Source organism: Bacillus rossius, chromosome 5, assembly GCF_032445375.1.
Source record: "Bacillus rossius redtenbacheri isolate Brsri chromosome 5, Brsri_v3, whole genome shotgun sequence".
Lineage (NCBI taxonomy): Eukaryota > Metazoa > Arthropoda > Insecta > Phasmatodea > Bacillidae > Bacillus > Bacillus rossius.
The window spans coordinates 39,203,386-39,227,887 of record NC_086333.1 but is presented as its reverse complement, the minus strand read 5'-3'; the positions used below and the strand labels follow the sequence as shown (position 1 = coordinate 39,227,887).

At 38.2% G+C, this 24,502-nt stretch overlaps 1 protein-coding gene across 1 annotated transcript; it reads right to left on the bottom strand.

Annotated features, from left to right (window-relative positions):
• Window positions 1-243: 243 nt before the first annotated feature.
• On the bottom strand, window positions 244-1,137 carry LOC134532238 (mucin-2-like). Its single transcript, XM_063368659.1, has one exon. The coding sequence runs from the start codon at window positions 1,135-1,137 to the stop codon at window positions 244-246; it is 894 nt and encodes a 297-aa protein (XP_063224729.1).
• Window positions 1,138-24,502: the final 23,365 nt, after the last annotated feature.

Here is a 24,502-nt window from a genome sequence, read left to right as displayed (position 1 = left end):
GCTTCGGCGGCCGTGGGGTTGAAGGTCGTGGGGTTAAGGCCGTGTGGTTGAAGGGCGTGGGGTTCAAGGTCGTGGGGTTGAAAGTCGTGGGGTTGAAGGTCGTGGGGTTGAAGGTCGTGGGGTTGAAGGTCGTGGGGTTGAAGGTCGTGGGGTTAAAGGTCGTGGGGTTAAAGGTCGTGGGGTTAAAGGCCGTGGGGTTAAAGGCCGCGAGGTTGAAGGTCGTGGGGTTCAAGGTCGTGGGATTCAAGGTCGTGGGGATGAAAGCCGTGGGGTTAAGGCCGTGGGGTTGAAGGTCGTGGGGTTGAAGGTCGTGGGGTTGAAGGTCGTGGGGTTGAAGGTCGTGCGGTTGAAGGTCGTGGGGTTGAAGGTCGTGGGGTTGAAGGCCGTGGGGTTGAAGGTCGTGGGGTTGAAGGTCGTGGGGTTGAAAGTCGTGGGGTTGAAGGCCGTGGGGTTGAAGGCCGTGGGGTTAAAGGTCGTGCGGTTGAAGGTCGTGGGGTTGACGGTCGTGGGGTTGAAGGCCGTGGGGTTGAAGGTCGTGGGGTTGAAGGTCGTGGGGTTGAAGGTCGTGGGGTTGAAGGTCGTGGGGTTGAAGGTCGTGGGGTTGAAGGTCGTGGGGTTGAAGGTCGTGGGGTTGAAGGCCGTGGGGTTGAAGGTCGTGCGGTTGAAGGTCGTGGGGTTGAAGGTCGTGGGGTTGAAGGTCGTGGGGTTGAAGGTCGTGGGGTTGAAGGTCGTGGGGTTGAAGGTCGTGCGGTTGAAGGTCGTGGGGTTGAAGGTCATGGGGTTGAAGGTCGTGGGGTTGAAGGTCGTGGGGTTGAAGGTCGTGGGGTTGAAGGTCGTGGGGTTGAAGGTCGTGGGGTTGAAGGTCGTGGGGTTGAAGGCCGTGGGGTTGAAGGCCGTGGGGTTGAAGGCCGTGGGGTTGAAGGCCGTGGGGTTGAAGGTCGTGGGGTTTAAGGCCGTGGGGTTGAAGGCCGTGAGGTTGAAGGTCGTGGGGTTGAAGGCCGCGGGGTTGAAGGTTGTGGGGTTGAAGGCCGTGGGGTTGAAGGTCGTGGGGTTGAAGGCCGTGGGGTTGAAGGCCGTGGGGTTGAAGGCCGTGGGGTTCAAGGTCGTGTGGGCGGGGTGCTCGCCAAGTTGCGGCATGGGGAAGGAGGTTCTCACGACGGGTGAGCGTCTGCTGGAGGTGGCCGCCTCCCTGAGTCAACATGTTCACTGTAAAAAAAAATTTTAAATACTTTTTACAAGACAATTTTTTGGAAACCTATAGGCCAACGATATAACTTTAAAACTGCAAGGCAGAGCTTTGTTAAATTTGCAAATTGTACAAAGTTCTACCTTGTAATTTTACAAGTGATATCGTTGGCAACCGAGTCTCCAAGGACTATCCTTTTAAACGTACAAAAAAAAATTTTACGTTTGCGGCGAGCAGAGCTCTGGATGTTTGGTACTTCCTTTACTAACCTTTCAACCTCTTATTAAAATCTAGCTAAGGACTACCCGCTTCATTGGGTTTCTTTATGGTACATCTGTACAGTTCATTCCAGATATTCGAGAAAATTCTAGTACATACTCACTCATTGTTGTACATTCACTGACGGGTGGTCGGTGGAAGCTGTTCGGCGACCGGTGGTCACCTTGCACGCCTACACGCATTACCAAACCGGAGAAATGTCGAACATTATTGGAGATTCCGAACATTTTATAGAACACTTAAGTCGAAATGTATGAAAATGCCTTATGTTAACCACTTACAACCAACACCACCACAGCTACAGACACGCGACCACCTACGCACAGACAGGAATTTGTGGAAAATTCCGGAAGTTCCTCGAAAGGTTCAAAACATTCTAGAACATTCTGACATGTTCGTGCATCTTTTACAACCACCGGTACATTTCGTTAATCAGTTAGTGAGTGTATTATAAAACATCCTAAAATAATTTTCGGGCTTCCCATGAGAAACCAATTTGTTACGAAGAAATGTTCACCACCCATTCCCACCCACTGCTACCAAACTTTCTTGTTATAAATAAGAGTAAAGTGCTATCTACCACCATAGTTGCGAGTGATTGGCAGTAGATATTTGTGGACAAAAGTGAGTTTTTACGAACACACACATGACTTTTATATATGCTTTGTGATTTATGATTATTACACTTACCTTTAGCAGTTTTTTAAAATTAAATTCTAATATTAATTTTTGGATAGCAGGAAAAGGTTAAAACGGGTATTTTTACATGCGGTTTTATGAATCAAAAATCTTGAACACGGTATTATAAACGTATTGAGCAGTGGTTTCCGAACATTCCACCAGGGCGTACTAGTGCATCCTAGAATATTTTCAGGTGCGTCCTAAGTATTTCCGAGAAATAAATATCCATATATAAATATAAATATTGTTACTCTAATTTGTTATCTAGTATTGTTTTATTTGAACGACTCTAATGGTTTCGCTTGAATAGTGATTTAGTTCAGTACTGAGCTGTAGACGCTCTTTACTGTTTGTAAACAAGCCTTTATTTGACTATCGGTATATATATATATATATATATATATATATATATATATATATATATATATATATATATATATTTATATATATGGTACGTTAAATATTGTGAAATATTTTACAGAAAGTTTAATGTGGTACGCCTATAATTGTTTGTGGGATTTTAAAAGCGCCTCGACTTGAAAGCGGTTGAGAACCACTGGCACAGGAACACGCACGGAGACCATCTTTAATATTCCACCATAAACGACAGTACTATAGAAGCGTCAGCGAGTTGGAAAATTACGCGTCACGTTAGGTTTCGATAAGCCCGGCACCGGCAGTCGACTACGAGTTTCTCCGATGTTTCGCAACGGTGCGATGAAAATACATAAACCAAAACGCTCCCGTCCGTTTTTCAAGCGTGAATTTTTGAGTTCCGGACGAAAATACGAAACAACGAGACATTTTTCGTTTATGTGACGCCCTTGAATACACCTGTTTTAAACTTTTTCACTGTCCAATAGTCCGATCTAAAAAATAAAAAAAATAAAAACGAAATCAATTCACTTAAATTGTATGGGAAATTTGCAATGGCTCTAAAATGTTACTCGCAGTCAGACGCCTATAGTAATCTTTAAGATGTATTTTAAATGACACGTAAAGGGGCACAGCTTGTTACGAGAGTATTTGTGTTAGTGAGCGTTTTAGCCATTTTCACTTTTTAAAATACTGTTGAAAAACGAATCTAGGAAACAGAACTAATATATTTATCCGCATTCAGCGTATTCTAAACACTTTTCGTAAACAGACCTTTCACGGACTTCTTGAGCAGTTTACAAATCACGTGATTTTATTAAATCTCTGTACATCTTTGGCGAACACCTTAAAAGAATCATTGTATGTACCCAGTTAGAAGGCACTTGCTGTCGCTTTTGACGTGAAATCAAAACAGAATGTAAACCTTCCAGTGCTATTTCAAGTTTAGAGCGTAAATAAACATTTATATTCCAGACATCACTTCACTTATTCACCCCCCCCCCCCCCCAAATCCACGCACCGCGTGTCTACAAACTTACGTACAAAGACTTCAACTATCGTATTGTTAGCTTCTCGTAAGTGTGACTCATTGCAACTCCGTGTTATCTTTTTTTGTCACTGCATTAACAATACACATATTAATGTGTTTCCTGTTAAATCGCTTTACTTCAAATAATACCACGTAAACTTAACTGAAAAACATTTTTCACTTTTAAAAAAAATCGGAATAAAATTCACCTAAAGTAAGTCTTTAAGTGGTTTTATAGGGTAAAATATAAGACTGATTTAAGCGCAGCATTAAAAATAACACTTTGGTAGGGTAGTCTGACACCAAACTTATTAATACTTTTCTGTAAACAGATGAATTGCAGTGTTATACGATCAAACAAGTTTATGACATGGCTTTGATTTAAAATAGTGTAGCCAAGTCTACTTTTAACTCCAAGAAAATATTTTCCCCAATAACTTAAAGCTATGCACAAATCTGAATGTTTTATTCTTAAAACAAAATATGTAGTATTAAAAAAATAGAGTGATGGTTCGAAGAAAGTTCTTTTTTTTTTTTGTTATGGCAAAATTCACTTAGTAAAGATTAAGTAGTTTTCAAGGAATTGCAAGATATTACTTCTAGTATGTAGCAGGTCTCGTCGACAGTGAGGTGACTTAACTAAGAATAAACCAACAGCATGCAATCAAGGGAACCGAGGAAGGATGGAATTGAGTTTTTGTTGCTGTCTTTGAACTATACTTGCGATGGGGACGATTGGTTGAGATCTTTTCTTGTGGGCATGCGACATTGCTGATTTAACACTGCTTCTGATCGTAAGTCTGGTTGTGCCTGATGACGGGAGCAGATGTCAGTTCCGAATCTGTTTTGGATTAGGAAGCCCATTGTGCTATGGCCAGTTTATTTTCCAGAATATCTGGTTTTAAGTTATTCGCTGGGTTCGTCTGTTGGCCGCTGTGTTGTACAAGGTTGTTGTTTCTCTGTTTTTACTGTTTTTGTTGCAACTGTCTCGTAGTGTTTCAGCCTGCTGTGTTTGTCTGCTGTGAATTTTTTTCTGAATTATTCCGTCCGCGGGACTCAGTGTGTTGTCTATTAGTTTAAATGTTGACATCGTCTGATTTTGTCTTGTTTTCTGTGCTTTTGTGTATCAATATCATTTTATTTCCCTGTTCTCAAGGTTTCTGTATGACTTTGAGCACGCATTTTTAGCAACATAATCTGATCGCTCATTAGGTATTCCCGCGTTAGTGATTTTTCCCTTGTGTTTTGGCAAGAGAAGCCATTTCCCTATTTGGCCGGGTCATGCAGGACTCAATTGCTTCCGCACTGGATAGCTGTGATTGGTGTGCCGAGAGTGGGCATGCGCCTGAAATAAACCCAGCCAACCACGAAAAACAAGCAATGCTTCAATGTTTTGACTTGCAACTTGGCCTGGAAATATTTTCGCGGGAAATGCATGACATCCAGTGTAACCAAAAAATAGCTTTTTGGTTGCTTTCCCGCGGTGATATTCCGAGAGCGATGGAAAAACAGAAGTTTAGACGACAGGCTTGGGATTCTAATCCAGATCCTTCCGGATGAGAGGAAAATGTTTCACCGAATGCCGAGGGAGAGAGAGAAAGAGAGAAAGTGAGGGATGGTGGAAAGGGAGAGAGATGGGCTGAGGCCTCAAACATGACCCATCTCCGCCGTCGAGAGAGGCCCGCATTCCGAGGCGGGCGGACGCCTCCCGTCAGAGGCGTCGCGTCTTCTCCCCCTTGCCAACTCTCCCCCGATCACCCCCTCTCGACCATCTTCCGGAGCAGCCTCGTCGGGCGTCGTTAGCGGTGGTTCCCCCCCCCCCTTAACGTTGCCACACCACTCCCTCGTCCTCCCCCGTTGCCGACGGCACAAGGCTTCCAGGGAACACCGAGTCAGCCCACGTCCCAGGGATTGCATCTTCGCTCCGGCGAGCAGGGCATCTGCCATCAGGCACTTCCTAGATTCCCAAGGAAGCGAGGTAGTTAGTTACGTTATTACTCCTCTGTGGAAGTTGCTTGTTTGGCTGCCGGAGGATACGGCTCCGACTAGTGACTGCTCCGTCGACCGAAATCAACGGAGATCACAAAAAAATTTATGTACTTTTACAATTTTTACTTTGTTTACTGATGTGTGACTTCTTAGCTCTTGGTACTCGGCATTCGGTAGGAGTCATTCCGTGAATGGAATGGACGTTGTGTGCTCTAACGTATCACGCAGAATATGCTGAAATTTTCGTGTATTTATATTTTTCAATTAGTTACCGACGACCATAGACTTGAACTGCATCGGTGCATCGAATATACTAGTTACTCCGTGTGTGTATACTTACTCTTTAAAATACTGTTTACAACGTAACCCCGAGTGCCAACGTAAATATAATATTGTTAAATGGTTTATTTAATACCAAATTATTATGTTTACAGCACAGTATGGACTGATAACGGCTAAATAATTGTTTCTATGTTATAACTGTTTAAGACATTTCTTACTTAAATATCACTTGTTATTTTGCGTGTACCGAAGGCCTGTCAACCCTTAAGGTGCTATTTTAAAACTTTTATTTCTCATTGTCAAGTAACATAATTTCAAGCCAATTATACGAAAAAGGAGGTGGAGGCCAAAAAGAAGAGAGACTGAGAGGCCATATTTTGAAATATTGAGCAATTTTGCTTGGCCTATAATTTGACATTGATGAATATTGATAGTTTAGCTGATTACTTTTGTTAGATCTTGAAGGTATAAGGGTCTCTAGCATGTTTTTATGTAATAGATTGTGTCCTACGGCACCTAATATAGTTTTTTTTATGTATTTTAAATTCAATGTCCAAGATTTTCATTAGTGCTTCATGTAGTCATGTTTTATGAGCTCTGGTGAGTTTTGAACCGTCAGATATCGTGACGCTAATACTGTCACAGTTACTGTCAAACTATTTATAATTTGAGGCTCATAAACAACTTTCTACACCATGTGTCTATTAATTTGCTTAGATATTCATTAAGCTCCCCTTAATATTGACTTTATACATGCTAATGGTAGACGAATTAAGCTCAGAGGTATAATGAGAAACTATTGTGTTGCAACTGCTGAGTTGAGTTCCTCTGAAAAAAGGAGGAAAAAAATCTGAAATCAAAAGAATAATTTTAATTTACAGTACATTAATAATTTGTAGACTGAACAAACATGAACTTTTGTAGTGTTTGTGTTCTACCTAATTCAGTGATAGTTAGACTACTAAAAATGATCGTAATTATCAATTTAATTTGATAAGCAAGATAAATGTTGTATGTGATTTTTGTGTTCAATATGGTTGAGAAATATATGTTACTGAGTTGCCCGATAGTTATTGCGTGTTTCAGTAGTTTTCCCCTTGATGCTAATAAAATATAAAAGTAATTTCTTACCATACGTTACTGTCCATAATAATAGTAAAAATAATAAAGTTGTTAATGTTAACCTATACTGAAGACACAATCAAATAAAATGATGTAAGATAATTCATAGTATTTTGTATACTATGATGAACAGATGTAAGTGATTGTTCCGATAACCAATACAGCAGGGGACGCATAGGCTACGAACAATACCGAACCGCACAGTTGATTGGAACGGAAATGTTCGTCATACTCAAGGAATTGTTAGCCTAAATCTAATCAATTCCATGAAAAATAAAAGAAAATCGTGGTGAAATTTTTACTGTTGAATCTGAAATGTTGAATCAGCTCAATAAGATTAAGTTTTGTTTGTAAGAAGTATAACCGACTGATTTCAATCAATTAGGCAAAATAAAATATGCATACACATACTTAGTCTTATAATATGTGTTTCAAATTGTTTCAGGTAAATATTATAGTAATTCCATAGAAGTATAACTTCTAATATGTGTACCTAAGTACACACTGACCTTTTTTTTTAATAAGTTTTCCATGGAGATATTAATTGTGTCAGGCATGCTATGACGTAGTTAAAGTTACTTTTTAACCCTGCTATTGCCTTATTGTTACACCCAAAAATTGGGGGAAATGTGCTTTAATTATGTCTGATAGTGGTTAGTGAGTATAAATTAGAATCTCCAATGTTAACCACAGGTTATTTCATTAAAAAAAACTTTTTAAACTGTTTCCACACTGCAAACCCTACATTTTCAGCCAATATTTTGGGTGTGTAACCAATGTTACGCAACAATTAGCTGAAGGGGTAAAAACCGGCTTCACCCAGTTACCATGTAATCATTCAGACGTGGCCACACCCTGACATTTTCATATCAATTTTATTTCGATGTTCATCGGTTGGATGGTATCCAACGCTCCAGTTTAGTGTTTATGCTCTTTGCTTTTCCCCTTCCTTTCCGAACTGCTCCGCGTTGAGTTGCGCATGCGCGGGGTTTTATTTTCCGCCAGGGTCTTTTAGTCTCGCTCTCCCAGGTGTTAGATACTTCATTCTTTTCTATTACTGAAAAGAAGCTTCCCCTGCGAAATTGATCACGATAGCTATCTCATTTATATAGCTTATTACGATGCACAAAATTCAGCTTATTCAACGTTTGCTTTCACTGATGAAAAAATTTAAGTTCATTTTGAAAAAAAAATTGCACTTGTAATTTTTTTTCACACCCAATTTCCTCCAAACAGTGAAGAGCGACATAAAAAATTGTTTTAATCCTTTGCAGGGGTAAAGTGAACTTTACTTAAACGACAGTAGGCCTATTTGATATTTTACTGACGATCCACAATGTTTAAATAATACAATGTGAACTCAAACTAAATTCTTCAGCGGGGGCTGGTCTTAACACGTCGACGCCACACGCTGCGGATTCCCCCCCCCCCCCCCGTATGTCGCAGCATCACACACAGTTGGGTCCTTTTAGGAAAAGACTTTAAGAACACGCTAAGGGCAGTTGAGTTGTTACGTTCCCGTGCTTCGTTTTACAATTGAAATTTAAGGCGAGTTAAATTTACGAAAACGCGAGTTTTCAGAATGGGTTTCAGGCATGAAACAACCGGTATATATTCTTTAAAGCATTCCAGGACTTTGCATCACGCCTTTTTCATAATTCTCCACGCCATATAATGTTGCATTACCGCTCAAGTCTCAATGGCTGGCCTATGCGCTTAGAGGCGATACCGGGCCAGCAGCAGCAGCGAGCGTCGCGCTTATCACCCCGCCGTGCCGGGACTTTGGAATCGAAGCCAAGACCCCCGCCACAGGAGCGTGACGAGTTGGAGAACCCTTGCAAATTTACATGTAATTTCAGTTCGCCAATCATATAATTATTTAATGTTTATCTATGTATGTAATTAGGGATGGATGCAGAAGTGGAAGGCGTCAAACGCATCTTTAACCGATCAAAACTGGTGCTCTCGGTTCTTTCTCTGTTCAGTGCAACTCCCAGCCCGGACGTGGTAGCGCTGTGGTTCAGGTGTCTGTGTATGTAATTAGACAAGATCAATCAATTTAAGTAATAAAAATATGTGACCGCATCTTTCAGTACTCGCCAGAGATGTGCAACTTATAACGTCGGTAACGAGGTTAACAAATAAACTTATAATACGAAACTCGGACACGAAATTTATCGTAAAATTCTTTAAAATGATGCCGAGCTTGATAAATATACGAAAAAAATGTGTTTTCAGCTATATTTATTGACGCGAATCACACGTAGTTTCCGCATCCGCCGCTATAAGTCGCTGTTGGAGCAGCTACGACGGCTGTTGAATCATTCAATTTGCAACCGGAGTTTTAAAATATACGATGAAGCGGCTCTTATAAAAGCGAAAAAGAACTTGGAAAAAAAACTAAACCTCAGCTTTGAACCTCATTTCAGATAAGGAAGGTTATTATAACACAGCCCATAATTTTTAACATTCATTACGCAGTTAGAACTGTAAAGATCCCCATTGGCTATGTGAATTTGGGTTCGCTCAATCTGCCAAAGATTGCAGCACCGTGGTTTACACACTTCCGCTCCACGCCATTTCCGTTCCATTCACGGAATTACTCCTAACCAAAGCCGTACACCGAATGTCAAGATGTTGCACATCAAAAAAACTTTAAAAAAAAATTCTATGTGTGTGTCTCAGCTCGCGCGAGACCAACATGGAAACATGGATTAAGCATGTCGTAGAGAGGCGAGTCTGGGCCACACACGCTGTCCGTCGCCGAACTGACAGCGTGCGCGCAGACTGACTACCACTGTCAGTGTCTCGCTCCCGCGTCGGTCCAATCCGCTTAGAGCGACTCTCGGCCGTGGAATTTTAAACGTTAAACCAATGGCCGTGCGTCCTAGCGCATCCGGCATAAATCCGATTATTTTCCTTTCACAGATTTAATGGTGCAGGGGCAGTGCGGAAAAAAAACAGTAGACTGCCAAACGGAGATAAAACATAGCTTGGTGGTGTTTTCTTTTAGTTTATTTATCACATAAATTAAATTTTAGTTTGCTGACTACAAATTAGTATTTTTCGTGTATAAATATGTCCTCTATCTAGGTATATTTAATTGAGTAAAAGTAACGAAAATTATGTCTTTTTCTATTTTAAATTAACACGTCTGTACAGTTTTAAAGTTAAGCGTTACCTTTTTTTTAAATTTATAGCGAAAGTTTTGAGCCTTCATTCAATTTAAATCAAACTTTTCTGAGATTTCATTCAGTTTTCTTTGCCATAATTTAATAAATTTACCAGTGGTGCAAGACCAAAGCTAAATAAAGATATTGATGAGAAAATAGGTTGAGTTGTTATCTGCAATGCAAATTGGAATGAATAATCAGAAAGTCACGTGATCTACATAGCATTAACATGAACTGCGCGTTCCGCTCAGACAAAGATAGGACCAGGGAGTGAAGAAACTGATAATGACGTTTTTCTGTCTCCTGTCCTTCAGATAACAGCCACATTGTCTCCAGAATAATTAAACATGCAAATGTGTGATAAAAAATTTGTCACACTTTTGAATTGTCCTGCTATTTTTAGTAAAGACATTTTATTTTAAATTGTAGTGTGAGTCTACCTCTAAATTTCTAACTGGAAACCTTTTCTAAATTATTAAAAACAAAGCTTAAAATCATTGATTTTTCTTAACTAAAAAAATTATTGAAACAGAATTTTTGATTTGTTGAGTTCCGCAGTTGGATCCACAATCATTATATGAAGTGAATCGCATATCTCATGTTTTATACTACACACAGGTTTGAACTAGGCTGGGTTCCTTGCACGACATTTGACGTCAGTAAGGCTTACAATTGCACATTAGTGTAATAGAGCACTCTTTTTTGGAGGAATCGTGTCTGCGATGAGCAGGGGGCGTGGTTGAATGCGTAGCAACCAAAACAAAACAGCATCTCAAGCTTATTTGCAGTACATAGTCAATGATGCGCACTGTTTTCAGAGTGAGACAATCCGGAGACATAGAGTATATTTTGTATGGTTTAAAAAAAAATTTGTGCTTTTATGAAATATTAATTTAAATATATAATTATGCTCACATTATCGTAAGAAATACTGACAATGTTCTCGAAAAACGTATCTCATATATGCACAATTAACCATGTCCGTGTGTTGTACAAATTATAAATATATTACTTGTAGTACAAAAAACTATGGATTCGCAGTTTCCAAAGAAATCTTTGGTAAAAGCTTAGAAAATATTCTTCTAAACGGTATAAACCAGTATTACGAGGGTTATGATAGTAGACCAACACAAACTTGCTAGTTCGTGTTCAAAGTAAGTTAGCTCAGTATACCAGTAAATTAAAAATATATGTGAGTGATCTGTAAACTTATCTTTCCGTAAAATTACGGACTTTTTATTTTTAACACTGTGCAGTCGTTATCGAGCTCTGTCACGCTACGGAGGCTTGAGTTACACTAAAATACTCTATAGAAAACACTAATGGATAGGTTTTTCTTGATTGCAAAACATAACCGAATTTTTTTTTAAATTTAACAAACCAATTTCAAACTCATTCGTTTTTAATTAAAACTTTTAAAAACACAAATGTGTTTTTTCACTCGCGACTTGTTAACTAAGCGTGTTTGTTCAACAATCGCATGAGGAGGTTGATTATTTAGATATTGAACATAGAACCAATAGAAAGTTACCAAAATTGTTTACAAAAAGAAAAATATATACAGTTTCGTCTTACAAAAAAAATTAAATAAATATTTCGTGCAATTTTGTGTGGAAAAAATATATATATAAATATATATTGTATCGCCAGATAAAACAAATATTTTTTCACTAAAAATAGTTTTATAGTGGTTACAAAATTATAATTTTGTCGTTTATTAATACTTTTTGTCCTAAATTAAAACAAAATATATCTTGCTTGTTGTGTCAAGAAATTTTTTTTTCAAGGTAGTTTGCTAATCTTGCTGTGTTAAAGAGCTTGTTTTGTTAATTGATCGTGTTTGGCCATACTTAACATGTATAGTTTACTGAGCTGGGTAAGTTGACCAAATCGTTGGGTCACTTGACTTGTAGGATCACAATGAGCTTGTACGGTCAAGTCGAGCTTCTTTGATACTGCGGTAGCATGTCCGAGTTGCATTCCCACTGGACGTACACATACCTGCACGTTATAAGCGAAGGCAGATGGTGCTCCTTAACGAATATGTACCTTCCCGATTTACACTCTTCACGGTGCGGTCCAGTAATTGCAGTGCAAATGAAAACCCACGCTTGTACTCGTGTACTTTCTGAAAATAGATAAGTTATATTTAATTTTAATTTTTAATTTTTTTCCAAATAATCTCTCTGTGCATGCAGTAAAAACAACTATCGAAGTGAAGGCCGTTTCGCGCGGAGGGATCACAGGGAACGCGTGGTTGCTAGCAGGGGGTGGTTGGGAAGGGAGGGGATTGCGTTGCTCTCACGACCTGAAGTGCGTTACTCGTCCCCCGATGCGATACTTTGACGCCATTTCAGGGGCGGACACAACCCTCCCCCCCCCCCCCACGTAGTTCCCGAACACCCACGACGGAAACTCACTGAATGTTTGGCCACAACAAGAAGGTTGTTGTTACTACAGAAAATAAAACACACTTGACAATTATTGAAAAAAAAGGAGGAAAATTATTAACACCATGTTACGTGGTGGAGTACACGAGTTTCTGATATCTTGGCAAATGTGCCATGTTATAATTTTTTTTTTTTTTTTTTGTGATGCTGGTCAGCTGTCGTAACGCCTATAACAACGGTTGGCAAACCGCAGCTCGTGAGCCGCATGCGGCTCTTTTCGTGGTATTTGACGGCTCTACAACTCACTGCACTATCGCAGCAAAAAAAAAAAAAAAAAAAAAGAGAAAAGAAATTAAACGGCCCAATCACATGGCACGTCCTCAACCTGCGCGCTACCATCGCAAATTTTTTGGTTTTCTTGTTTTATCAATAGAGCTCTAAAAATGACTACCATATTTGTTACATTCACCTGTTTATTTCCAAGAAGCTTTTATTTTTAAGTTGTTATGTTTAATATGTGTTTAAATTATTTTATTTTATCGTTCTTATCTTCTTAAATTTCATTGTAGATACAAAGAATATACACGTTGTGGCTCTCTAAAAAATTGGAGTATCTGTTTACTTAATATTTGGCTCATCAAACTGGAAAGTCTGCCGACCCCTTGTATAGAACCACAAGCTACACAGAAAGTGACTCATAGTGAGATTTAAAACATAACGGTCTAACCCCCTTGTTTTTGACGTAGGGTTTTGAACACACGGATGTAATTTTTATTTAATTTCCTTTTTCTTTTTTTTCAACTGTCCATCATCCCTGATATAAATTCCTGTATCCGCCACTGAGCGGCACAGAAAAGACATGACGGAAGGTTTGGTAGATCGAGTTAACTAGGAATGAACGTCTCCCTGACAAAGAGATAACTAAGGACAGTGATGTGGAGAGAAGACGAAATTCATTCCTGGGAGTAACTAAAAAATAATCCACCAGTTCCTGGCAACGTTTTACAACAGAGGAAACCGCACCACACCACCCCCCCTCCCCCCCAGGGTGTCCACAGTTAGTACTTACGTACTAGATCTAGTACTTGTATAAGTTTTTTTAGTGGTCTAGTTCATTTCTACTCAGATCTAGTACTTTTTTTTCCTTTAATATAATAATATTACAGTAACTCCAATATGTTTTATTATTAAGAGTAATTATTTTTTAAAACTTTGGAATGTATGTGTGTGTGTGGTGTGATATTTAAGTTAGAGCTTTGCAATGTCATAATAACTTCCTAAATAATTGTTAAAACCATAACAAATTGTAATTTAGTACTTTTTTTTCAAATCTAGTACTTTTTTTTTAAATCTTATACCTTTTTCTCGCCTAAATTGGTACGAAATATTTTTTCCTTGTGGACACCCTGCCCCCCCCCATCCCCCCCCCCAACCCCATTGTGACTCTTTCGAGAGCCGAAACTAGATCTTCCTGGTGGGAGGCTATGCTTGTGGACCCTCGAGGTCTGTGACTTCGGCTGTTGCGATGCCGTAGGCCGTGTGTGCGCGAGTGGCTGTTCCGTGGTGTGCAAGTTACCTCATTGGTCGAGCCCGCCACTCCGCAAGCCCGCTTCTCAGCAGTGAGTGACCAATTATGGTCAGCAAAACTGCTGGTCCGGTTCAGCCATTCCAGTGGCTCGCGCAGTTTCAGTGTGTGACAAGCAGGACACACCCACATTTTTGATCTTAAACTTTAAACTAATTTTTGCTATATGCGCTATTCCTGGAGATTGTGGATATATTCGTAACCATAGTAGTATTTTTTCTCAACTTACAGGAATCATTTTTGGAGTATCGAAAACAACACCTTTTTAGAGAAAAAAAAAATTCATTATTTCTTCCACGAAGTTGTCGACTGACAAAATATGACGTTATCTTCACGAACATGCATTTATTTTTAACTACTTAAAAATTTTCTTTCATTTGAGGATCAATGGTCCTTCGGGAAAGTTTAGGGTATCTTGAAAAAATATCACAGCTTTATTATTACACAATTATACTGTGCATAATTGTTTTACTTAGGAAATGGAATTGCAAGTCTTCGTTTCCATTCTGTTAGTGTGATCGACCGAAGGTAAATAATTTTTTGTACCTGAAAAACTACTCGTTAAAGTTGACAAATTACAGAATCAGGTACGAGTATTTTTCCGTCAAACACGAAAAAAATTATGGTTTGAGAAAATATTTTTAGTTTTTGAAATATTTAAGCAATATACTTTGCACTACCTGAAATTTTCTAGACAAAAAAAAACAACAGTTATTACAAAACAAACAATTGGTTTTGTCCACGTTTTCTGAAAACTTCACGGTGATACTTGATTTTTGACTTGCAAACGTAGACTACATAAGTTTACTATGAGGTTGCAGGTTCGAATATTCCCAATACACTTGGATAATCATGTCACTTAAGGGATAGATTCCGCTTACGTTGGTTAAAATTGGTCAAATACTCTCTTATGAAAATGAATAAATAAAATTTGACTGATGGGTGTATATTAAAGTATGGATTTTATTTCCCGCAGAAATAGACAGTTATTGATTCTGTATTCCATGACTCTAGTTAAAATTACGGGTCGGTTCGTTAGTACCTTATTAGATGTCTATAACTTTCACACTTTGTTACCACAAAACACCAGATTTTTGTAGCTGGACGCACCAACTTCTTTCTTAGTCTCCCCACGAATTGTTCTGACATTTGTTGGTTTCGGCGTGACAGCGCTGCCAGGTTTTCTCCGGTGTATTCGTGGCCGGTGCGCCGGCCGGGGTGGCAGAGAGACTTCGCACTGCTGTCGGACACTTGAGGAGGGGTGGGAAGTGAACGGACAGGTTATATGTGGGGGGTGAGTTTTGGAGGGAAGGGGGCTGAATCGCCGGATCACCGCGGCTGTAATTGAAACTGTCAGCAGCAGCAGCAGAACGGTGGCGTATCTGCGAATCGGCGAACTGCAAGCTATGGTCCAGAGACCTGGTTATCCTCCCAGCAGTAGTTCGTAGCTGGTTTTCGAGTTTAAGGGTCCTACTCCAGAGACCCATCAAATAAATGAGCAATTAATGAATTAATGCCTAAGTTAACGTCGACATCGAGGTCATTAGAGATTGCAATAGTGTTGGGAGGAGAGCAATGGTCATAAGTGTCCGTGGAGGACACCCCAAAAATGTCAATCTGCTCAAGGAATCATCCGCCACGTTTCTTACTTGCGAAATATAAGAGTTGGCACCGCCATGTACCGAGATAGTACTTTTAATTTTCATTTTATAGTTTCACGCTTGTCTTGGCCTCTCACAGTTAAGGTAATTAATTACAAAAGTGATTAAAATATATTATTTTATGTTTGAGTTTGTTAAATAACTGATTTTTTTATGTTTTTAATATGGAAAAAATATTTAAAATACTCATAAAAATCGGTATCATTTCCCCCCTTTTTTGAGATATTCTTTTTTTTATAGAAAAGCAATATCAGGAAAGCATACTTAATAAAATATTATAGGTATAAAACATCTGAAACCTCTACCCCGACACACAAACATGTAGTTAGAAGCCTGAAGAATAATCTAAGTTAAATATTCAACCTGAACGGGAAGAAAGTACAGTCTGATTCAAAATGTGACAGCTCTTTGCATCGATCAGGATTATATTGTTTAGAAAAATTGTTACATGATTCAATTTTTATGGAAAAAATACTGGTGAGTTTTGTAATGTTTTTGGCTACAATTTATCGAGAATTCTATAAAATCTAAATGTTAGATGGGTTCCAAATGTATAAATGAATATTGTTAAAGCCTTGAAATTATTTATTTTATTTGCAAATTTTTATTTTGAAAACCAAAATTACATTTGGGGTAAAATAAATGTTAATTACAATTAACTGCGATTTTTAGAATATGTTCGCAATTATAACGATAATAGATGAACAGAAATTTTTGTTAAAATTTACAATAATTCACATGATTTATTATAAATTTTTACATATTTTTTTTTAACTACTAGTGTGACTTCACGTTTTACACAAAATCTTTATTTACCGACACATTTGAGAGCTGTTCTGAACGTAATGCCAAAGACTTAATAATTGTATCATCATTGAAACCTAACAAACTGTCAGTATTTTATAGCGATTTGATACATTTAAATACAAATCTTACTTTTTACGTTATACTGTTTGTTATTTTCACTGTGTTCTTTATATTTCTGAATGCTATAAAATAAGAAAACTTGATTATTATTTTGAAAAAGAAATAACATATCTTTTTCTAAAAAAAATTCTATTTTTCCCTTGCATTATATTGTATAAAAATGTTTAATATTGTCATTTATATAGTAGGTAAGGTTTCGCTATTTTTAATGAGCTTATGATTTCTCAGGATGTAAATAAAAAATTTAAATAAATATAAAGTTTGTATAATACTCTACCAATTAATTTCCATAAACATTTTGTGTGATAAAATGTCGCATTGAACAAAATGTAAAATACGTAGTTTTCCTAAATTCCACAAATTGTGTTGAGCTCTTCACTTTTTGATAACTTTAAACAGACAATTAAAGATAACACCAAAAAATTTTTGTTAATTTTTTTGTTTAGTATTTTTATTTTTATTTAGCATCATGATTAATATTTAGTTAAATAATAGAACGTTTAATTTTACTTGAAATCTCACCTAACTGTTTGGTGTCATTAAATAAGCATAAATTGCAGAAAAGTCATGTTACTTATGAATAATCGCTGCTTCTAAGATACCTGAAGAAGAGCCGAGTAAAAGTTTCCGAACGTTGAAATCTAAAACCGGCAAGGGGATGTGTACGGAACGCAAACAGATGTTGAGGGAAAAATGCTGTATTTTTTCGATTTTCTCCAATCGCATGACTCCGTCCGCTCGAGATGCGATGTCCGCCAACCCGGAGTCCCGAGAGACGTCCCTCCGGCAGCAGATATCTCCGCGGCTGTTGTTCCCCGCCAAAGGCCGCCCCGTGCAGGAATCAATATGTAAGCAGGGCCGTAACCCCGGCGGCCCGCCACCGATGCGACCGCGCTGACCGATCAGCGGCCTACCCCTCAGGGGAATCTCATAAATATTCCCCGGGCAGTCGTACTTGCCGGCCTGTGTGTGACGTGGGGGAACACCTCCCTGCAATAGCAATATCTTTGTCACGTTGAGCTTGAAGAAGATCATGGGGTGGTATGCACAACCCCACGTTATGATCTCAAGCATGCGTAATTTGCTTAGTAAATCTAACACCACCGTAAATTTTTATACTCAGCTATACCTTATACAAAATTTCTTGAAGACGCGTTTGAACCTTGTTTCATAATTTAGTTTCATATTTAATTATGTTTAAATCATTCCGATGTAGTTTTGTTTGAAATAACTAAAGTACTATAGCAACCACTTGATTTTAATTTCCAAACTATTTACGGCAGTGATGTGTAATATTAGGTTTGATTAAAGGTTTAAAAAGAAATAAAAGTATCATATTGAATAGTTTTTATTATGTTGTAACAAGAAAAAAATTCGCGTACAAAATAAAAAAATTAATACAATTTTTTACACCATTAATATTATACAATTTTTTAAAATTATTTTTATGAATTCGAAATGAACAAGTGTTATGTATAGAGAACAATTAATAGCTCAGAAAATTTTAAGGGGAATTAATAAATACGCAATAATAACATATCCATACAGAGTTCCTTCCTATATATATATATATATATATATATATATATATATATATAATGTATATATATAATGTATATTATGTAATTACGTACACCAAGGGTGTAAAATGGGGGTTAAATGTTTTTTATAAAATATCATGTGTGCAAAGCTAGTCAAGCGAGAGGAATGTTATTGGGTATGTATGAACTGTAAACATTCAAAACCACATACTCCTTTTAAACATTTTTTGAAATTTTAATCCTAATGGGCTCAACTGTGACTACTACGTAAGTTTATTAAAGCTGTATTATTTTATTTTTTTGTAGGCCGGTTTGGAACTGTGCATGAAAGATACACGTAAAAAAATTGGTCACCTATTTTTTTGTTTTACCTTTTTTTAATATTAATACCTTAAAAAAATATTTAGTTTTTATAAAAACTATAAAAAATTAAAACCTGCGTAAGTAGAACGTGATAAATTTTTCATTATTATTTGAATGTGAATAAAGCGTTTGATTATAATGATCTTTGAAATTATAAATCATTTGATTAAATTTTATAAATAATAAAATACGAGATAAATTTGGTATTTTAGGTAACAGAAATCATTAATACACTACAGTGAAATGCGTGACTTTAAAAATGATATATTTTGCATTAAAATTAGAGAGAAACCTGTTTTCAGTTGGTTTCATACATCTTTGAATCATCCGATAGAGAGAAAAAAAAATTAATATTCACAAAAATAAAATTGCCAGTGTTTTTCAATTTCTTTATATTTTATTTCTAATAAGGTGTAAAAACGAAATGTTTTGTTTCTTTTAAAGCTATGCTTAAACTAAATACAGTTAAAGCTTAAACATTAAATTTGACATTATCTACGTTAAAATAAAAAGAAGCACGTGTTTAATTAAAAATGAATAAGCGGTTTTGATTAAAAACCAATAAGCTTACATATTTACAGTTTCGAAATATAAATACTGATTTTCTTTGGGAGTAAAAGCTTAATAAAACTTGATATTTTATTAAGTCTAATGCTTTACTTTTGGATGTTTGATATTTATCAAAAACATTTTTCACAAAGTTAAGATGTAAAAACTATCCTGAAAAATGCATGAAACGAGCCGTGGGTTTTATTGAATTAAGTTATTTTAAGTATTATTGTACAACATTTTTTTCAGATCCATGACAATATGCTGCTGCTTTGATCCATACTATATAGTTCAAACAAATCGCTTAAATCATTGCGATGTATAACTGTTATCGTAGAAGCATAAGATGTCACACTGTTATAGCTTGTAACCATATAGAAATTCCAAAGTTTTTTAATCATAACCTTTGGAGAGAAAAAATTATAACTGTAAGGTTTTAATGGTTTCGCTTGGCGAACATAGAGTAATGACACACATCCTTTGTATGTTTATAATTAATGATCAATATATTATGTGTTTTATATTATTTATTTTAAACAGTAAATTTTTAATTTTAGAATTCTCTAGAGATGTTTTTATAGGTAGCCTTAGTGTATTCATAGGGTTTTTTGTTACCTCTGTTTCCAATTTTGTCGAAATACATTGAGTATTAAAAACGTAATGAAGTATGATACATTATTCAAATATCAAACCATCAGAACATCTATGTATTTACATATATTTGTTAGTAGGAGTACATGTAAGCTAATACTAATTAGTTCTACTCAAAGCCAATAAAAGTAACCTAAGAAGCTATACTGTTAAAAATATATGAATATGTGAATTACGAAGTCAATTTAACCGACTCGTATATTAACACATATGTATACCACAAACACACAAGTTTCCAGAATAACTCAAAACAAGATATCCAATAAAAACTATTTTTTTCTATTTCATGCTATTTTCTCTAAAGTTACTTAATCGTTTATTGACATGCTAGTAGTATATGAATGGGGCTCCGACGGCAGGATGCAGGATGTGGATTGTGATTGTCTGTCCGCCATCTTGGATTGTGACGTCACGGCGGCCATCTTTGATGAGTGTAACGGGACACAGCGTAACGGGACATAACGTAACGGGACAAGTAGATCACGGCGGCCATTTTGGATCCGCCATCTTGGATCCGCCATCTTGGATGACGTCATTTTGTTTTCTCGAACATTCCAGCATTTTGTTTTCCGCCATCTTGGATTATGACGTCACCGTTGCAATTTCCGTTACGTCCGCCATCTTTAACTTTTTTATTTATTATCCGATTTTAATGAAAATTTTTTTAAAATTTATAAAAAAAATTAAATTAATAAAATTTTAATATATATTTTTTAAAAAACGTACTTTTTAGACACGGAGTTCGGAGTCCTCAGTTCGAACCCGACGAGGTCAAAAAAAAAATTAAAAATGGCGACAGGCTCCTTCCCCCGTGGTGGCTGTAGGCAGACTGACTTCCCACCACCACTTTTTTCATAGCACATATATCGTCAGGTAACATGACGTCACGTCCGACATCTTGTCTTCATCCGCTGGAGACCGCCATCTTGTTTTCGTCTGCTACAGTGTACCGATACCATGTTAATTTAATTCTTATCCGCTAGAGTGCAGTAATCATTTATTATGGAGGTGCCCCCCACCATCTTGAAATTTGGACGTCATCTTGAAAATCCGTAATTTTTATGTTACAAAATCGGGAAAAAATCCAAAATTCATCAAAAAATTAACTCATTAAGAAAATTATTGATTCCTGACCTTGGTTCGATCCCTGACCGATACCAATCAACTTTAATTTAAAAAATACCACAAAAGTGACAGGTTTGAGAAAATAAAAAACACCGCAAGTACTTTTAAAAAAACTTTTATTACATAAATTCAATACACTACTACAAGTACAAAAAATAATACACAGACATAGAGCTAAAGTCTTGTGGATTTCTCGATGTCTGCATCTGCCACCCACGAATTAAAGCGAGGTGGAAAGCCCCACCACTTGACGTAGGACAGTCCGTTTCTTCGTTTTATAATCTTCTCCACCAAGTACATATCAGGATACAACGTAGGCTGAATCTCTTCGGCATAGAAGCCGCCACGGATAGGTTTGTGGTCCAAATCTTCGAGGTAGTAGGTCCTAGGCTCTGATTCACGAACATGTGTCACACGGAAAAGTTCGGGACTCCAGTTCGCAGTGAAACCTTTCTCAAAGATACCTTTCTGCTTGGAGATTCGCACAATGTCACCGACGTTAGCTTTACGCTTTCGTGGATCTTTCTTCTTCATGTTGGAAAACACTGTTCGAAGCAGGCGATTGTCCCTTACGTCCTTTGGCTTCATTTTCGTGGTAGAATGCACCGCGGAATTATACTCGTTTATTAGTTTCGGCAAGATGTCAAGCCACTTGTAATTTCCGTTAGCCGTGAACTGCCGCCACATCTTGGAACGCAAAGTTCTGTTAAACCTTTCGACAACGGAGGCTTTGACGTTACTAAATGTAGAGTAGTGTTTGATGCCATACTTCTTCATCAAAGCCTTGAAAGTTGCATTGTAGAATTCTTTCCCGAGGTCCGTTTGCAGGTGCGACGGTACACGTCCATCACGCAAAATATTGTTCATGGCCTTGGCTACTTCAGTTGCAGTCTTTGATTTGACAGGTCTAGCCCAAGAGAACTTGCTATAAACATCGGTGACTGTCAACATGTACTTGAAACCTTTATTCAATCGGGAATACGGTATCATCTCAACAAGGTCCGCCTGGAATAAATCATCAATTCCACGAACTATGACTTTGCGACGAAGGTATTTTCGTCTAGCAGGAGCATGAAGTTCGTGAGCGATTCCGGTTCGACTCATTGTATGTAGCCGGCTTCCCTCAGTTCTTCAAGTATGGAGACTATTTCGTTGATGTGCGAATAGTTTCCTACACTAAGCGAAGCATGTAGAATTCTAAGGCGATCAACTAATTCATTAGGATCGTCCCAATATACATAGTCAAATATCTGACCTCTTTCTAGCTTTTTTAAACCTTCGCCATGTATTGTTAGTTCACTGAAGAGATTAGCGAGAATGTCGATTTTTTCATGATCTACGTCTTTATATACTCCACTATATGGATCGTTATCGCGAAAATGTGCATTGGTTAGCTCTAGCAGTTTTTTGTAATCTTGTAAGTCTTTGTGAGAATATCCTTTAGGCTCCCTGCGAAACAGCAATTCGTACAGACCAGGAGTCCCGCGCGTTTTGAACTCTTCTACGCGAACGATATTTCCTGGTAGAAAGTCTATTTCTTTAGCACCGAGGAACCACTTATTATGTTTTCTGTACACTCCGTAGGTCGTGTCATTATTCCGACTCGTAAACGATATCAGGTATGGTCGGACCATTGCATTCACTTGATGTCCCTTTTTCGGTATTTTTTTCTTGTGCATGGTCTCTGTACTTGTTAAGTCTTCTTCTTCTCGATCTGGTTCATACTTTCTCTTCTTTACAGTTGGCATTTCATCTTCAACTTCTGTCTTCACAATGATAGCTGGTTCTTCCATGTTTGTAAGTTCGTCGAGGCGACTAGTGATTGGTTTAAATATCTCCTCATTTTCCATCTCACGTGCAAGTCTGGTTCGTCTAGCAAGTAAATATTTTTCACGAACAGACTGTATAGCTCGATGAAGGTCACTGGCCAGGTCCGACATTGTACTGGCTGAAAACTTATTGCAAGACCTCCTTATATACTTTTTTATTTCTTCGCAGAAACTTCTTTCTTGTGTGTGGCAAAATCTGAATTTGTTGACAAGTGAGATAGTGATGCTTTCAGACTACTTTGAAAAGTCCTCAAATCGTCACGTCTTTGTGCATTCGATACTTCGATCATGTCGCGAATGCGAGAATCCGAGGCTTCCACACGCTGGTCGATGGCAACGAGATACTCAAGTAATTCCTTTTTCACACTGTCTACTTTTTGAGACAGTAGCGAAATGTATTTGCGGATATCAGAGTCGGAGCATACAGTATGTCTGCTGCTACGACCGAATTTCGAAATGCTATGACTCATGTTTGACGATAAACTGATCGAAACCTCGTCTGTACCTGCCCTTATATAGAGGACAGTCCTTTACGATGACTATGAATCCGTGCTCGTCTTTCCAACACAAGGAACACATGTCTTTGAATTCCTGAAACGACATGTCGGTGTTTACGTGGTCGTCGTAGGCGTGACGTAAATTAAGTTCGTCCATGCGAAAAAGCACTATAACATTCGCATTATCTCGTAGGAGATGTTTGGGTATTCTACTGTACGTCTGACACAGGTATACGCAGTCTACCTTGGCGTGCCTGCCCATGGAAAAGTACTCTTGTATAATGCCTTGCTTCTCGCACATTACGTCGTCGAACACAAACACGGAATTAGGCTTTGCTTCGCTTGGAGGTACAACATTGGTATTATCGCTAAACGGAAAATACTCCAGTCCTTCCACCGAGCGTAGAACAGTTGCTAGGCGCTGGTACTTTGGCTGTTGCAACGACTTGGAATACAAGTAAACGTTCTCGAACCGAAGACCGTTTGGCTCCTCCAGTAAACTCAGTAGAACGCACGTCTTGCCACAGTTTGACGGTCCCACCATTATGCATCGTACAGCAGAAGGCAACAGTAAGCCATGTCGTGATTCGCGACCGCTAGTTTCATCGTCTTGTGTAATGCGCACGGGCAAACAAACATCTTGCTTGACGACCTGCATTGTACTAAATAAATTGTATATAATCAAACACATTTATACTTTCTGGTCAGTTGCGCGTAATGACTCGAACAGGTAAGAACAAAAAACACAGTGGTGCAGGACTCGTGAACTCGCTGATAAACAATCTGCCATTTGAGCTACACATTCCCGGATACAGATTTTGCGGCCCCGGCACCAAACTAGCGAAAAGGTTAGCTCGCGGTGACGTGGGCATTAATTCTCTCGACGAAAAGTGCAAGCAGCACGATATTGCGTATTCCCTCAGCAAGTATCTAGAATCCAGGCACCGGGCCGACGAGATATTGGCACAGGAAGCAGAAGATATTAGTAAATCGTCGCACGCGGGTCTAGGAGAAAAAATTGCGGCCTGGGGCGTATCTAAAATCATGAAGGCAAAGACCAAATTAGGACTGGGTGCTCGTCGACCCAGCTCTATCAAGTCAAAGACTAACTCACGCAAGACCAAACGCAAGACTGGAGCAGGCATACAAAAAGCCAAGCAAAAATTACAGACTCTCGACAAGAAGATTATAGGAGGATTTCTTCCTTTGCTTTTGCCTGCATTGGGTGCTCTCGGCGGTCTCATCGGTGCAACGAGCGGTATAGTGC